This window comes from Terrapene carolina, unplaced genomic scaffold (genome assembly GCF_002925995.2).
Source record: "Terrapene carolina triunguis isolate 2854851 unplaced genomic scaffold, T_m_triunguis-2.0 Scaffold21, whole genome shotgun sequence".
Taxonomy (NCBI): domain Eukaryota; kingdom Metazoa; phylum Chordata; order Testudines; family Emydidae; genus Terrapene; species Terrapene triunguis.
In genome coordinates, this window is record NW_020664372.1 from 5325268 (window position 1) to 5341886 (window position 16619).

The 16619-nt window shown below is 39.1% G+C and overlaps 1 protein-coding gene across 1 annotated transcript in view; it reads right to left on the reverse strand.

Moving 5' to 3' along the window:
- MYCBP2 (MYC binding protein 2) overlaps positions 1-16619 on the reverse strand; it is a 407094-nt gene that overhangs the window by 25543 nt on the left and 364932 nt on the right. The window contains exons 68-73 of the mRNA XM_026662219.1: positions 16005-16103; positions 11171-11251; positions 9678-9944; positions 5559-5842; positions 5197-5293; positions 975-1094 (exon numbers count right to left, since the gene is read on the reverse strand). Coding sequence (XP_026518004.1) covers positions 975-1094; positions 5197-5293; positions 5559-5842; positions 9678-9944; positions 11171-11251; positions 16005-16103 — 948 coding nt within the window. The remainder of the gene's footprint in view (positions 1-974; positions 1095-5196; positions 5294-5558; positions 5843-9677; positions 9945-11170; positions 11252-16004; positions 16104-16619) is intronic.

Here is a 16619-nt window from a genome sequence, read left to right on the forward strand (position 1 = left end):
TCAGGTATCTATAATGTTGCAATGTTCAGTGAACCAGAATATCTCAGAATTGGAAAAAAAAAAGATTTAAAAAGGGTTTTGCACATCTGTTTAACTTTACTACATATCTAACTTCTTGGGCTTACAAATCTCAGTGGCAAAGGCATTCCTATTAAATAAGTTTTAAATATTAGGCATTTTCAACATCATCTAAAATTTACAAAGTTTTCTTCCAACCAATACACATCGATGCTAATTTTTAGTAGAGTTCAGTGTGACAGGAATTTTCAAATTATTTGCCCTGAACAATGGGAAATATTTCTAATTAGCAAATACACCTTTGTGTGTTTATTTTTCACTGCACGAATGCCAAGTGGAATAGTATTATTCCTCCACACCATAGGAACACACACACAACTTAAAAATTAAATGGTCTGTGATTTCATACAACGATAAGGCTTTTGCTCTGCTATTATCGGGTTTTTGAGGTATTCTATCCATGTTGCAGAGAAAATACAGAATCTTCAACTTTGTTCATGGCAGATAAATAAATGAAGGAGAAACTCATTTAAAACTGTATTTAAAATTTAAGTTTAAATGTTCATTATATTACTGATCTTTTAAAAAAGTTTTGCTGTTTACCTTTATTAAAAACTGTACATACATTAGTGTTACATAAACCATATTGCTTGTACATAATTAGTTATAAATTAGAGCTTCAGAATGGAGGTACACAGTACCCTGAAACTGTTACATACAAAATAATACATATTTACTGGCTCTGCCAACCACCACCCTGCACAGAGTACGCAGGATACACCTCACATACAGAGCAGGACTTAGCAATTGTAATTTCTGTTCCCTGTATACAAAGTTTACTACTGTGAGGACATATGGAACCAAACATTATGCTAACCAGTGGGAGTGCCATTAGTAGGATGTTGCTGTTATCAAATGTGTGCAACAAACTGATGTAAATCTGACAAAGTCCTTACCCTGGTTGTTGCAATGCATCGCACTGGTGATCTGTATTCATCTTCCATTTTGGTCAGAGCAATGATGGTTTCAGCAATAGCATTTTTTGTCACACGGGACCAAGCTTCAGACAGGTGACCCTGATAAAGAGGGAATTGTAGATAATTTTTCTAAAACTCATTAACATATTACCACTTTCCTCATTAAAATATCAAGTAGAAATGAAGCTGCAATTAAAGGAACTCAACGGGAAGCTAGAAATAAGGGAATTTAAAGTACAGTGGTCACAGTTAAAAAGTCAGCATTCTCCAGCAAATGCTATTCAGTTACCAGTTATTTCTTTTTCTAAGCATACAGAAAAATGGTTAGTCTCAGATATCGATGTGGTAATTATTGGCAACTTTGGCCTTGTCTACACTTGTGACGGCAGGTAGGGTACATGTAGCTCCATGCTGCAGTGAAAGGCATCCAAACTCACATGGCAGTGAAAGGTTCCAGCTGGGGGCGGCAGAGGGAAAAGGCTTCAGCAATGGCAAGGCTGCTGGAGCCTTTCCCTGCTGCCGAAGTGTTTCATGATGGTGGGGAAAGGCCCCGGCAGTCGGAGACTACGTGGCCAAGAACAGCAGTGTAGACATGGGAAGTACTGCTTGGGCTTGTAGAAAGCTGTGTATGGTATGTACCCTAGGGTTCAGGATGTAAGGTACTCTACCCACCTAAAGAGTGGCTCACTGTCTACACCAATATTTATACCTGAGCTAGCTGGGCGTGCAGTGTCTGTATTCTACACATTGCCACAAGTGTAGACCTACTCTTTGTGTAGTGCCTCAGCAGATTAAGTTCCCAAGGATATCAGTGACATGAACTAAGAATCATCTAAAAAGCATGACAACTGGGGGAAGGGTGGATAACCCTCACTGATCTAAGAACTTGCTTTGGGAGCATAGAAGGAACTGCGGTAACATTCCATCTTAGCAATAAGAGAAAGGGAAAATATAACAGGAATACTTACTAGAGGGAAGGGAGGAAAATGTAGAATGCAGCAGCCAGTGTCAAATAATCACCTTAGGGCTGACTGCTGCATTACTTGTCACTCATCCCTAACATTAACAAGGGCTACTAGGATGATCCGAGGAATGGAAAACCTGTCTTATGAAAGGAGACTCAAAGAGCTTGGCTTGTTTAGCCTAACCAAAAGAAGGCTGAGGGGAGATATGACTGCTCTCTATAAACACATCAGAGGGATAAATACCAGGGAGGGAGAGGAATTATTTAAGCTTAGTACCAATGTGGACACAAGAACAAATGGATATAAACTGGACATTAGGAACATTAGACGAAGGTTTCTAACCATTAGAGGAGTGAAGTTCTGGAACAGCCTTCCAAGGGGAGTAGTGGGGGCAAAAGAAATATCTGGCTTCAAGACTAAGCTTAATAAGTTTATGGAGGGGATGGTATTATGGGATAGCCTAATTTTGGCAATTAATTGATCTTCGATTATTAGTAGGTAAATATGCCCAATGGTCTGTGATGGGATGTTAGATGAGGTGGGATCTGAGTTACTACAGAGAATTCTTTCCTGGGTGCTGGCTGGTGAGTTTTGCCCACATGCTCAGGGTTTAACTGATTGCCATATTTGGGGTCGGGAAGGAATTTTCCTCCAGGACAGATTGGCAGAGGCCCTGGAGGTTTTTCGCCTTCCTCTGCAGCGTGGCACATGGGTCACTTGCTGGAGGATTCTCTGCACCTTGAGGTCTTTAAACCATGATTTGAGGACTTCAATAACTCAGGCATAGGAGTGGATGGGTGAGATTCTGTGGCCTGCATTGTGCAGGAGGTCAGACTAGATGATCATAATGGTCCCTTCTGACCTTAAAGTCTATGAGTCTATTTTCACTGACAGATTCCTCCTCTCGATCAAGAAAAGTGCTGCCACCTCCCAGAAAGAAACATATAATGCCACAAAACATTCCTGTAACTCACACTGTACTGCACTCTTTTAACTCTCATCTCATACTTTCATTAGAAATGGAACAACATGAATTTAAAGAGTAAACCATGTGAATAGCACAAACACACATGCATTTTGCAGAGATTGGAGTTCAATGTTTGCATTACAGTGCAAGTTCAGTTTTAGGAACAACCAAGCCTGACCCTTGAGGGCTGGGCAAAGGGCAATTTGTTTCAAGAGTCCAGGAAAGAGCAGGCCCCTCACACACAGCTCCCTCTCTGTCCAGCACAGCTGAAGGTCACAGACAGAGGAAGTGTATATATGAAACTAATACATAAAACCACAGTTATAAATACTCTTCAAAACTGTCTGTGTCCCATGTACAGGTGAAAGTAAAACAGTGGTGTTCTGTTATTAACATTTTAAAAATTGAAAATAATACTGATGTATAAAATTATTTCATCAATGTTGTCATATGTAATGTAGACATTTACAAAACCAGTGGCTTAAAACTGATGTACTTACTTTTCATTAACAGGGAAATCATGAATTTTTGTAAAAATATAGTAACTAACACACATTCTTCCCATCCTTAGGTACCCATTAACTAATAAAACAAATCCCATGCATTTCTATATTATAATGTATGTGCTGGAGGGGTCTGAAAAAAGGTGAAAATCTGTCTTGAAAGAAAGAAATAGATTTTTGAGCTATCCTTAGGAAATAAAAAAGTAATTCCACTAACCTCCTAAACTCCATTCTCAATACACCAGAAATGTGAATACACCAAACTTCCCCACCTGTAATTTACATTTCTTATCTCTCTCTAAACACCACAGACTGACCAGGTAATTTTAACTAAAGGGATTAGCAACAGCGTGATTTCTGGGTAAGATCTGAGTTGTGTGGCTGGTCCTTTGGGATCAGAAGAATCTTTATTTGATTAAATTGGTTTTAAAAAACCACTAATCTCTAAGGGCTTGTCTACACTTACCGGAGGGTCCGGCGGCAGGCAATCGGTTTTCTGGGATCGACTTATCGCGTCTAGTGAAGACGCGATAAAATCGATCCCTGATCGCTCTGCCGTCGACTCCGGAAATCCACCGCGGCAAGAGGCGGCAGCGGAGTCGGCGGCAGCGGTCGACTTTCCCCCGTCCTCACCGCCAGGTAAGCCGACCTAAAATACGCAACTTCAGCTACGGTATTCACGTAGCTGAAGTTGCGTATCTTAGGTCGGACCCCCGCTGTAGTGTAGACCTAGCCTAAGTCTAGTGTTTTTGGTGATGATACAAGGACTGGAATGCCTAAGGAAACTGCTGTTCTGACATCTTGTTAGCAAGTGTGGTGAAACAGACGTTTACTTTTGTTGCTGGTTTGGTATATCTCATGGGAGAATTACCTCCTGTTTTGGGGTGTATCTGCCCTATTTCTCAGCAGTTTGTCCTGAATTTGGTATTCTCAGTTGTGACCCATGGAGGCACGGTTACACTACTATATCCAAAAGACTCCCAACAATAATTTCATTTATAGACAAGATGATACCTGAATATCAACACAAAGTTGACCAAGCTCTCACAAGAGCCAAAGACACTTTTGGTATTCCATTATAAGTCACTGAAAACAGTTATTGGCAGGCAGCATTTAAACTATTAGGACCACCGTACCAGTCACCCAGCAGACGTTCTTTGAGCAAGACTCTTCTATGGTCAGAAGTATAGATGTAATACATAGTTTGCCAAAGTAATAAGGAACTGGAAATAGGGTCTTACAGTGGAGAGTGTTTGGCAACCGTAGCAATAGGTGGCTCTACTACCTTTGCCTAAAATAATTACATACAAATATATAAAAATAACATTATATTTGCAAAGTCAAACATTCAAAAATTAAAAATTCAATAATTAAACTTGCCAGTGACAGTTCAGAAGTGCTGTGCAACTAACAACTTCCTTTGAGTTCAAATGGAGTTTTGAATGCTCAGCCCTCCTGAAAAATCAGATTCTAGGTGTCTCACATTGGCCATCTAACAAATGAGGAACAAAGTGAGCCGCTACTTCCGAAATGACTTATTCAACAATATACAGAAAATGTGGGCAAAGCCAGAGATAGAACCCAATTCTTACTGGCCCCAGTACAATGCCTTAACCTAAAGACCGTCCTTTCTCTTCCTGAGATCTCTACCTCATTCACAGTGCACTGAATGAAGCAGGGTTCCTCAGGAAAAACACAGTACATGAACTGTTCAGTGATCAGAAGTGTTTCAACATCAAAGTAACTCTCAGAGCATGTAAACTTACTGCTGCCATGTCCTTAATCAGCTTAATAATGATTTCTGAAATTTGTGTAGGAGTTGAGCCCTTCATCCACCAATGGCTTTCACCTCGGCGAATATAGCTGCAAAAGATAATAAATAAGATAAATTAAATTAATAAAGGTAATGCCTTAGTATATTTCACAAGTAATTAAAGGAACATTACACTTATTCAGTATCCTGCTTTTTACATCAACATAGTAACACTATGTCAAATTAAATAGTTCTAATAGTAGGGCACAAATATTTATTTTCAGATTATAAAAGGGAGAGATAAAGAGTGTATTTTACTTTAAAATCTCTGGCTTTTGTTTGTCTTTAGCTTGACAAAATATAGCTTTTACTAACCTGGAATTGAAAATCATTGGAAGTGTAACTGTAGTAACTCCTTTGCCTGCAGCAGTGCCAGCAGTTCCAGTTATAGTGGTTCCTTTGGCTTTTAGCTGTACAGTGAGTGCTTTGGCAATGCACCCCAGGAACATGTCCAAGATACCCAGTTTATTCCAATCTCCTTTTTCCGTTGAGTGAATAATATCACTTATGTCTGCTGGTGGCAGAGACTTTACCCCTATGATACTAGCCAAGCGACTAGGGGTCACCTCTGGCAAAACACGTCTTAATAATGATGTGACCTAAGCAGAAGAACCAAAGCAACACAAATTTAAAGGAGATAGCTGAATTTTCAAAGCTATATTCAAAAGCACTTTTCACTTATTTATAAGCTATTTTGGTATGTCATTTTCATAAGAAGAGTTAATCTACTTTTTAACTTCTAAATCATCTTTCTCAGGAATTTTGTAATGTTTGTATCATACTTTGTAAATTGTAATGTGCTATATAAATTTCAAGCATAATTATTATTAATGCAGTTACTTATAGGAAAATTACAATAAAAAGAAGTATCCAAGCACCTTATGCAAATACAACTAAAAGCTGCTATACTGAAAATCTGATTACTTACACTGGAATACAGAATGCAACATAGCATATAAATTCATAATTAAGGCTTGAGACTTTCAAAAGGACTATGTGGTATACTAAGAATACTTACTAACAAGAAGGTAGGGAAATGTAAGAAGCAATAGCTAGGCACTAAATGGTCATCTTAGGGCTGACTGATGCTTGTCTGTGCAAAATGTGAAAAGCTAGCTATCAGAAATGTTTGCTGAGAAATACTCTTATTAGAGTTGGTCTAAATTTTCTCCATTTAAGTATTGAGCAGACACAAAACTGCTATTACAGGAACTCAAAGGAAAGAAACCTAATCAGCAATTTTTGGTTCCAATTAAAGTCAACATTTTCCAGTAGAGGTCATTCAGTCGCCACAATTAGCTATTATACTAAACGAGATTCTCCTCCCCAATATCTTACCTTTCATTAATTTTGTAAGTCTCTTGCCTTTCGAAAACATTCAAACCTAGACAAACTTTTACTATAAATAGTACAATAAATTTCCCTATTCTAATACAATACAGGTTTGCCTGGTTAAAATAAAAACCACAATGAAATAAAAAAAAACAAAACAAAACACCAGGTTAAAACTGTAATGTTAACTTGGTCACACTGCATACAGGAAATATTTCTCTGTTTCTATTTTAATATACTTCTGTTTATGTTGTTAAATGTAAAGATAAAGTACAAAGGATTTGCAATGTGACCAGGTTAAAATTGCTTCTGGAAACTTAACTCCTCCAATTCCTGATTTTTAAATTTTAAGCTATAAACTGTACAGCCTTAACATTGCACTGACCTAGTTTTCTGTTTTTAATTTATTTTTAAACAGAAAAATTAAAATATTGTGTTAATATTAGATGCTAAATTGTGCTTAATATTAGATGCCAATTAATTTTTAAATCTCAGAAGTCAATGGAAGTACTATTTCTGGCTGAAGATAGTTTCTGCAAGGGTGGGTTAAGTGAGCAACACACATTTGTTTACACATGAGGGTATCATCTTCGCAGAAACAGATGATTTTATTTTAAATAAAAGCTTGTAATATGCAGTATGATGTATTACAGAGTGTAGCAAAAACAGAGAAAAGACTCCAAAAATACCAGTAGCCACGTTTTCTCCTATTGCTTATAACCAGGTAACTTTTTTTCCCTTGTATTTCAGTGACACAATAAAATAAAATTAACATTAAATCACAAATTGTTCCAGCAGAAGCCACATTACTTGTGGATTTTGGCAGAAAGAAAGGGTAGTGATGATGTAAAGGGAGCAGCAATTCAGTAGGCTTTCCTAAAATTGTACAAATACTCAGAAGCAACCAGCCAATCTCTTATTCCCCTCCAAACCTAGCAAAGACTATGAAGGGGTGTAACAACCCTACACTGGAAAGGTGAGGGTTAACAAATTGCTCTGGACTCAAGAGGCCATGCCCACTCACCTTGCTGGGCACGCTCCCAGTGGAGGGAGCATTCAAAAGGGAGCAGCGCAACTCAGTTTGGGCTGACTAAGGAGGAGAGCGGTTGCAGCAACCTCCTGCCGGGAAGCAGCCAGGGCTCCAAGCTTGAACCCTGTGTCAGGGTACACTGTTTCAAAGGGCCCTGGGTCGGAACCTGGTAGAGTAGGGTGGGCCCAGGTTCCCCTACCCCACCCCATGCTCGCTAGTGGGCCCTGTGATATTGCCACCAGGCAGAACGGCCTTTGGACTCTTTCCAGTGGGTGACATTACTGTGTAATATATTGCCACTAGTACAAGTGGCCCTGGGACTCTCTCCAGTATGCGATTCTACCCTGAAATAATGCCACTAGGGAAAGCAACCTTTGGACTCAGGTATATCCTGGAGTGTCTCCATTAGGCAGCGCTGTTGGCCTGGAGCACTCAACCAGTCCCCAACTATGATACTGTTCTTCATTAAGAGCTGCTTGCATAGAGGATTTCAGTTTTCAAACTACAATAATTTTTGCTGTAGCTATGTCTAAAGTAGTATGGCTAGATTTTAAAATAGGAAAAGTAATGGCTCTCAGATTTTAAAGAAAAATTTTTGCTTCCTGTATTTGAATAATTTTGTAATAGTGCCATGTGATAGCATTCTTTGTAAGTAACAACAAGCAACTGAAACAGCTATTTTTTAAATGGATTTCACTTGTTTTATGTTCACTAACAGGACCAGATAAAGGTATAGGCACTAAGAAACTACCACCTTGTAATAATTTCAGAATCAGAGCTTTCATGTTTTCTTTTTAATTAACCTTCTAGCACTCATGATTTTGGAGAAAAGCTTGAAAAAGTGACAAGTCCAACTTACGTCTGCCTGAATCTGCAAACAATCTGAAAGAATTGGCTCAGAGTGGTATGAATTCCTCTATGAATATCATGGGGTGTTAATTCCAACACTCACTGCTTCTTGCCAACACCATCCAAACAGAGTTGTGTGTGGCAGGAAAAGTGCCACTATCTCAGCCAGCCCTCCACCCACCTGAGCAGGTACACTCAGACACCTGGGGGGTTCCCCTGATGCACCTATGCCAATCTAGGAGAAAGAGGTGAAGTCTGCTGCCACTCATGTTATCCATGAGGGGAAGAGGGACCCCACTATCACTTCTGTAGCAGAAAAAAGGAGCCCCATTCTGCTGCCCCAGCCTCTCTAGAAGAGGGCAGCGTGCTGTCTGTCACTAGCACGCCAAGTTGGGGGAGGAGGTTGATGCCACAGGATCACTTCATGAGGGCAGAGCAAAGGGGGTGCGGCTGAGGGCGCTCCCTCTAATGGCGGGTGTAGGGCCCCAGATTGTCTTAATCCAATCTTGCTCACAGTTTAAAGGTTGTGTTGAACTGATGATTGTTAGAACTGCCTATTAGTTTGGGGACTTTCTTTACATAACACTGCACTTTTCTTCATGTTATTTGCACATATTTCCTGTGTGTTAGATATATCTATGTAATATATCTGAAAAAAAAAATGACAAATGGAGAAAATAATTCTCTTCATATTAAAAGGGCTATTGCGCTGTATTAATCTGTACTGCACACATTTTTGTATTTAAAACAAGTGATTCTCCCCCTCCTCTATGGGCCTGTCACATAACAATGCAAAAAGACTATTAGATCCCTGTGCTAATCCGGGGAGAATTTCCATTGGTGTAGATTTTGTATAAGGCAGTTCACATTGCCAAAAAAGGCTCGCATCGCAAACCTTTTGGGATGAGATGGGTGGGGATGCAGAGTGAGAACCTGAGCTATTAAGGCTAACTGTCTTCCATATATAGTCACACTACAAAAATCTGCTTTTATTTTATTTGAGAATATTTCATATCTCATATTTGAGGACATTTTGAATTTGACAGTGAAAATTATACACACATTTTGTTTAATGAAAATCAGAAATGAGGCAAACTACTAAATTGAATCAAAAATCAGTTCACATACATTCTGTACTGTGAAGCACATTATGATCTAATTTTTAGCACTGGATTATTTTGCTGGAAGCACTGCAAGAGATAAGGAGTAGTTAGCACACTCACCTGTCTCTGTACCCTGGGAGAGGCAGTATGCAGTAGTGAGAAGAGATCCTGGAGTAGAGTCAGCTGCTGAGCCAGGTACTGACGACCTACATTGGAACCACTCAGTGCCAGAACCATGGACAGCAGCTCAAAGCAATAAGCATCAGAAGAGGCATCTTCATCATTAGGCTGCGAGTTGGCATTCTCCTTGCTAGAGATTGCATGCTCCCATTCCTCACGTACGCGGGTTGCTTCCATTCGGATGGCCTGGACTATATGAGCACATACCTAACCAAACAAATGCCACACACACAGTAGCTTAGTAAGAACTAAAAAAAAAAAAATTGCAAAAACACCTTCAAGACTGCAATATAAACCAAAAAAGCCCATAACATTTTGATTTTTTCTATTACTCCCCCTTATAAATGCAATTAAGGATAAAGATGTACCTATAATACTGAATTTGCTGGACTCAGTTTGTGACAATATCACATAACTGTGTTTTTATTTAAAATCCAGGAAAACACACTAGAAGTCAAAAGATACATATACCATCCCAAAAGAGAGTACCTCCTTAAAACCACTTTATAATCTCTTTTCTAACCACATATTTAAGAAATCTTAGAGACAATAAAAAACCCTTATTGTTATGTATATATACACATTATTAAATGCATATAATTTAGCCAATAACGTGTTAAAAAAAGTAAACACATTTAAAAGATTTTAAAGCTTGTAAGGCTTGGCTTTTCAAAGGTGGAAAAGGCAAACAGGCACCTAAATCTTGCTGAAATTAAATGGGAGATGGGCACTTAGTTCCTCTCAGGCTCCTTTGAAAATCTCTGCTATAATGTTTATCCCACAGAAAATGGCTAATCTTACTATGTGAAAGGAGAATTTAGTTAAATAAAAAATCTTAAGAAATTTCTTAAAGTTACCTCAGATGCACAATAGCCACTTTTCTATGTTTGAGTAAAAAAATAAATTAAAAACAGATGAAGCTAAACAAAACTACAGATCCAAACATCCGAAGACATTGTGGGTGGGGTAGTTTCAGAATCCAAATCCTGATCTCCTTGCTGGTCCCTGTCCATAATCTAAGAAATCTAAACTTATTTTTTGGTGCGAGAAGGGGAAAAAGCGTTTTAAATAAGTACCTAAAATTGGCAGCTGAGACTCATCTGAAATATTGAACGAGGTATGCCAACATTACCTATTAGTAGTAAACATTAGGACAACTTGTATTCCACTTAACTATAATTTTAAAAGAAGGTTCATAGGATAAGATTTTATTTTTAGTTACAGTTCACTGCTAAATTTTAAAGCCAAATTATAAATCTTTAAATATGTAATTTATAATGGAAACAGAGCCTTAAGTATGGAAAATACTATTAAGGATGAAAAATACTCAAGTAAAAAAATGTTAAACAACAAAAGATTTATAATTATGCTCTTTTCCGGTAGTTACAATTTAAGGTAAACATTTAACACCTCAAGAACTGTATTACACAAACCTGTTTTTGTAAATTTGTCAGTTTGCTCCTGCTGAATATGATTCCAACCATGTGCTCTTTCAGATCTGCATCTGAAGTTGCCTTTATAAAAAGCAGAAATAACTGTTAGGATATAGATATTCAAGCTTGTATGTAAAGGCCTATACTTTAAGAATTTAGGTATATGTTTATCATTTAGCTAGTTATAGAGGTATAAAAGAAAGAATCTGTGTAAGGGCCTTCTCTCACTGTGACAGTCTGAGGCCCTGTTCTTAGGCCAAAGCCTTTGGTTAAGAGGCAGCCATAAGCTGAGAAGCGTGCAGTCACATCCTCACATTCCAAACTAGCCATATTGAAATAAGGCAATCTGGGGCTGTTAGGAAGGTGATAAAGGAAATTTAGTTTGATAGTTTTCTGCCTGGTAAGAACTCACTTATCAATAGACACAGTTGGGAAACCCTTATGTCTGTATAGATGTAGTTGTGAAATCCTCACTTCTGTATTGTTTTGTATGTTTATTTGCATGGTCTCTGTCTGGTTCTGTGATTGTTTCTGTCTGCTGTATAATTAATTTTGCTGGGTGTAAACTAATTAAGGTGGTGGGATATAATTGGTTAGCTAATCATATTACAATATGTTAGGATTGGTTAGGTAAATTTTAGTAGAATGATTGGTTAAGGTATAGCTAAGAATATTACTATATAAATTAGGGGCAAACAGGAAGTAAGTTGGGATTCGAAAATAAGGAAAAAGGAACTTGGATTAAAGCTTGCTGGAAGTTCACCCCTATAAACATCGAATTGTTTGCACCTTTGGACTTCGGGTATTGTTGCTCCCTGTTCATGCGAGAAGGACCAGGGAAGTGGGAGAGTGAAGGAATAAGCTCTCTAACAATAACATTAGATTAAGACTTTCTAAAGTATTTCTGAACTGTCGCACCAATGAATGTGGAATGCCAATCTATTGTATGCTAAAAGTGAGCAGATTTTTGTAACATACAGATGTGTAGCAAAATGTTATGTAGCCAAGATAAAGCAGTTAGGAAAACTGACACAGGTCGGCTGTGCTTATTTCCTTCCTGTTATGTATGTAAAATATAAAAGGTCAGAGTACAGATACATCTCCAGCAAGCTCAGACAAATGAAATTCAGTGTTCTAAGACCCACCCTTATGAATTCAAGTTAATACTGATCACCAATGATCAAGTCTTTAGAAACTAATGTAACATGGACCAATTTTACAGTCTTTAATGTATTTTAAATTAAATGTCTCCAGAAGGAGAAACTCAACAATAAAAATAAAAAAAAAATCCATGATTTATAACACGGATCGGCAACCTCTGGCATGCGGCCCGCAAGGGTAAACACCCTGGCAGTCCGGGCCGGTTTGTTTACCTACTGCGTCCGCAGGTTCAGCTGATAGCGGCTCCCACTGGCCGCGGTTCGCCATCCCAGGCCAATGGGGGCTGCGGGAAGTAGCGTGGGCCGAGGGATGTGCTGGCTGTCGCTTCCCACAGCCCCCATTGGCCTGGAGCGGCAAACCGTGGCCAGTGGGAGCCGCAATCGGCCGAACCTGTGGACGCAGCAGTTAAACAAACCGGCCCGGCCCACCAGGGTGCTTACCCAGGCGTGCCGCGTGCCAAAGGTTGCCGATCTCTGATTTATAATATGTAACTTGTTATGACAAAGGGAACAAAAATCAGGCAATGTACTTTTCAGGATCTACCATAAATCATCTGCAGTTAATTTAGCACTTGTAAAATGTGATGAACTGACAACACTGGAAACAGAAGTCCTGCCTTGTCACTGGGCCTTAACTGCATTGCCACTGGGTCTTAACCCCATTCTGGTTGAACTACTTTAAGCAGTCATAAAAAGTAACTTGCTCACTGGACTAAGAAAATCTTTTCAAGTGGGCCTGGGCCACTTAAGAAGCATCCAATGAAAACTATACTTGTAAGTTACTAGGAACTGGGACAGCTTTGAACCAGCAATATGGTAATGAAAGATTCCAAATGCTATTATTACCAGTCACATGAGCCCATCATTTTCTATTAGTTTTAAATTCTAATATGATTTAAGTTTGCCATGATCAATAATACATAATTCCACAATTTTCATGATTTTTAAAATCATTTCCATTTTAAACAGATTTTATTGTGACAATGGAAGGATGGATGAGTGAGCAGGGGTCTTGTGGAATAAATAACAAGTGATCATGCAATTAAAGACTATGTAATAATGCATATGCACAAGGGGACAAAATTATGGTTGTACAGGTGACCTTAACTCTGGCATTTTTCTCTTTGGAATTTCCTAGACTTTTTCAAAAAGAAATAAAGACAGAACCAAATTCTCTCATATGCAACTGTAATATACCTCCTGTCATTTATCTTCAGCAGTGTTTGAACCCTGGACCTTCTACACTTCATCACAAAACTCTACCACTTCAGCAAAAGGACTAACTATAACATCTGGCAGCATGAATAAGCTGTTACCATCTGCACACCAACCATTAGGAAGAGGATGCATAGTACCCTGCAACAGATGGTTACACGTGCATGGAGTAGTCTTTTTTAAAAAGCAACAGAGAGTCCTGTGGCACCTTTAAGACTAACAGATGTATAAGCATAAGCTTTCGTGCATGCATCCAACAAAGTGGGCATTCACCCACGAAAGCTTATGCTCCAATACATCTGTTAGTCTTAAAGGTGCCACAGGACACTCTGTTGCTTTTTACAGATCCAGACTAACACAGCTACCCCTCTGAGTCTTTTTTAAGAAAGCACAGAATTTGGCAGAATCTTAACAGATTTTTCTTAATCTTTCTGAGAGACTGTGTGGCACAGTGGATGAGACTTGGTGTGATGGAGTGTCTACCCCACCCAAGGCCTAAGTAGGAAAAAAGAGCCAATTAACCCTTTGATAGGCTGCACCTAAAGTAGAGCCAGGGCTGATAAGGCCTTATTACTGATGAAGCCCAGCTGCGTGAGGAGCTGGGACAGGCACAGAAAGAGGAAGTTGGTGATAAGAGGGGGCTGTAGGAAAGACCTTGCAGGCACTCCCTAGAGAGGAGAGGGGATGGCAACAAGGGGGGGGGGAGTTCTGCAGGAAGTAAGCTCTGAGATCCTTGGAATACAGACTCTTGCAAGAACCTGAGAGGGGTGAAACAGCCATAGGGAACAGAGGAAGCTCCACTGATAACCCAGAGTGGGGGCAGAGCTACAGAAGCAAGGTAGGACGGAGCCTAGGGAAACAGCAACAGTGTCTGGGATTGTGAAGACCATGTGTGCTAAACATAGGGTCCAGATTCCCCTACCAGCCCTGGGGAAAGTGGCACAGTGAGGACAGTAGACAAGATGACTGCCTGAGACAGTTTGTCCATTAGGACTTTGATACCCCAGAAAGGAAGAGCTATAATGACCCAGACAGAGGGTCAAACCATGAAGGGGGATCACCATGAGTCATGAAGAGGAAGAGAGAGAGATCACACGGTGAGCAAGTGAAGGAGGGGGCATTAGACTGATTGAGAACTAATCCCCAAATGACCCACAAGGAGGTGCCGCAGCAGTGAGCAGGGAATCCAGTGACTCTTGGGTATGCCATATTGGAGAGCAGGGGAGAAATTCTTACCCTGTAGCCAATGAAATTTTTGTGTTGAATTCAGTAAGGTGAGAATTTCATTCCTCTGTTCTATTCCCAGCGTGTATAGGCTCTCAATGGAGCATGAGACCTCGTTCAATAATTAGGGCACAAAATTATTAACACCAGTTCATAGAAGGGAATGGATCTAAAACTCTTACTTCTCCAAATTCCCAGCCCAGTACACCTGCTCATAAACGTAAGGCTATTTTGTTTGGGGAGAAGGGGGAGGCAGCAGTCATGTGGTGGGTCCTATCAGGAGATTCAGCTTTGTATAGCATTCTCAAGTGAGACACTGGGAAAGGTAGTATGGATTGACTGTTGAGCAATTTTATAAGCAAGACTCAAGACAGCTCTATTGTACACAGTGCAGACAGCAAATTGTGATTTTTGACAGCTGATCTTAGCCAAATTATTTTCATGGGGCAACAAATACTTCCTCAACTCCAGAATGATCCCCATTCCAAATTCCTGTTGCAAACCAATGTGATTTAGTGTTTAAATAAAACCAGAAAAAAATGTATAACAGCAACCCTTTTAGGGGGAGCTCCAGCAACTCCTACAATAAATAAGTAAATAGCTTTGAGTAGTTACAGTAAAAATTCAGAGAGATTTGATTCTTCTGCTTACTGTGATATGTGTCTGACTTCCATAATTGTTAGTATGATTTGTACCAGTGATACTCAGACCTCAGTGGTTCAGGAGCCAAATTAGCAATCAACATTACCCAAAAGAACCACAGTAGCGTGAATTCATTTCAGTTACACACTCTCTCTATATATAGTATATTATATTAGTCTCACAGCAAAATGACTGACAGAGTATTCTACAACTGGTTAATAACATAGTAAAAGCATCCTGATTGATTAATAATTAAATCACACCGTTTTTATCCGTAATATCATATGCTGCAAAGAGCCATAGGAGACACATTAAAGAGCCACTTGCGGCTCCTGAGCCTGAGTATCACCTATCTGTACCATTATTACTATGACTCTTTAATGAAACCTATAGCCCCAATTATAATCTATTCATCAAAAATATTAATTACACAAAAATCCATCTAATTATGGGTTTTTTTAAAATAGGCAATGGCAGCAGTATAATATTGCTGGGATGTGAAGAATACCTGGAGTAAGAGGATCAAAATAGACTGAAAAACATCTGGGACAACTTATTTCAGTAAAATAATAATTGTAGAACATAAATAATACATTGTGTACTTTTTCTTCTCCTTCCGGGGAAGACAGCAGTGTTTTTTCTTCTTGTTCTGGGGTTGGCTCAGCATCTCCGGAGATGAGTTTTCCAAATACCTATGAGAAGTTACAACAAAGGTTAAACAAAAGTTCAAAACTAGGCTCATATGGACATAAAACTTCTCGAGCTGACAAAATAAGGAGGGTTATACCGTCATTCTTTGTAGTTTAAAACAGATTAACATTGCTTAGTTTTGTGTGCCATGTATCAGATTTTCTGATTGCTGGCAACAATATAGTAAAGAGAGGAGTCTGCACTGACAGTCAGCATCAGAGAAATTTCAGCCGCTAACATTTGATTAAAATATGTCACTGTTTTAAAAAGCCTGTCATTCTACATTTAAAATGTCTAGCTTGCTCTCCAATTTCTGTGATATCTATCACCAACACACACGATAGTGATTCAAAATGTCTGAATTTATATTATTTATATTCCATTAGCACCGAAAAGCCCTGATCAGGATCTTTATGCTATGTACTGTACAAACACAAATAAAGACAATCTCTCCCCTGAAAAGTTTACAGTCTAAAATGACAAGACAAACAAGAAAGAGATACAGCATACTTTTTAAA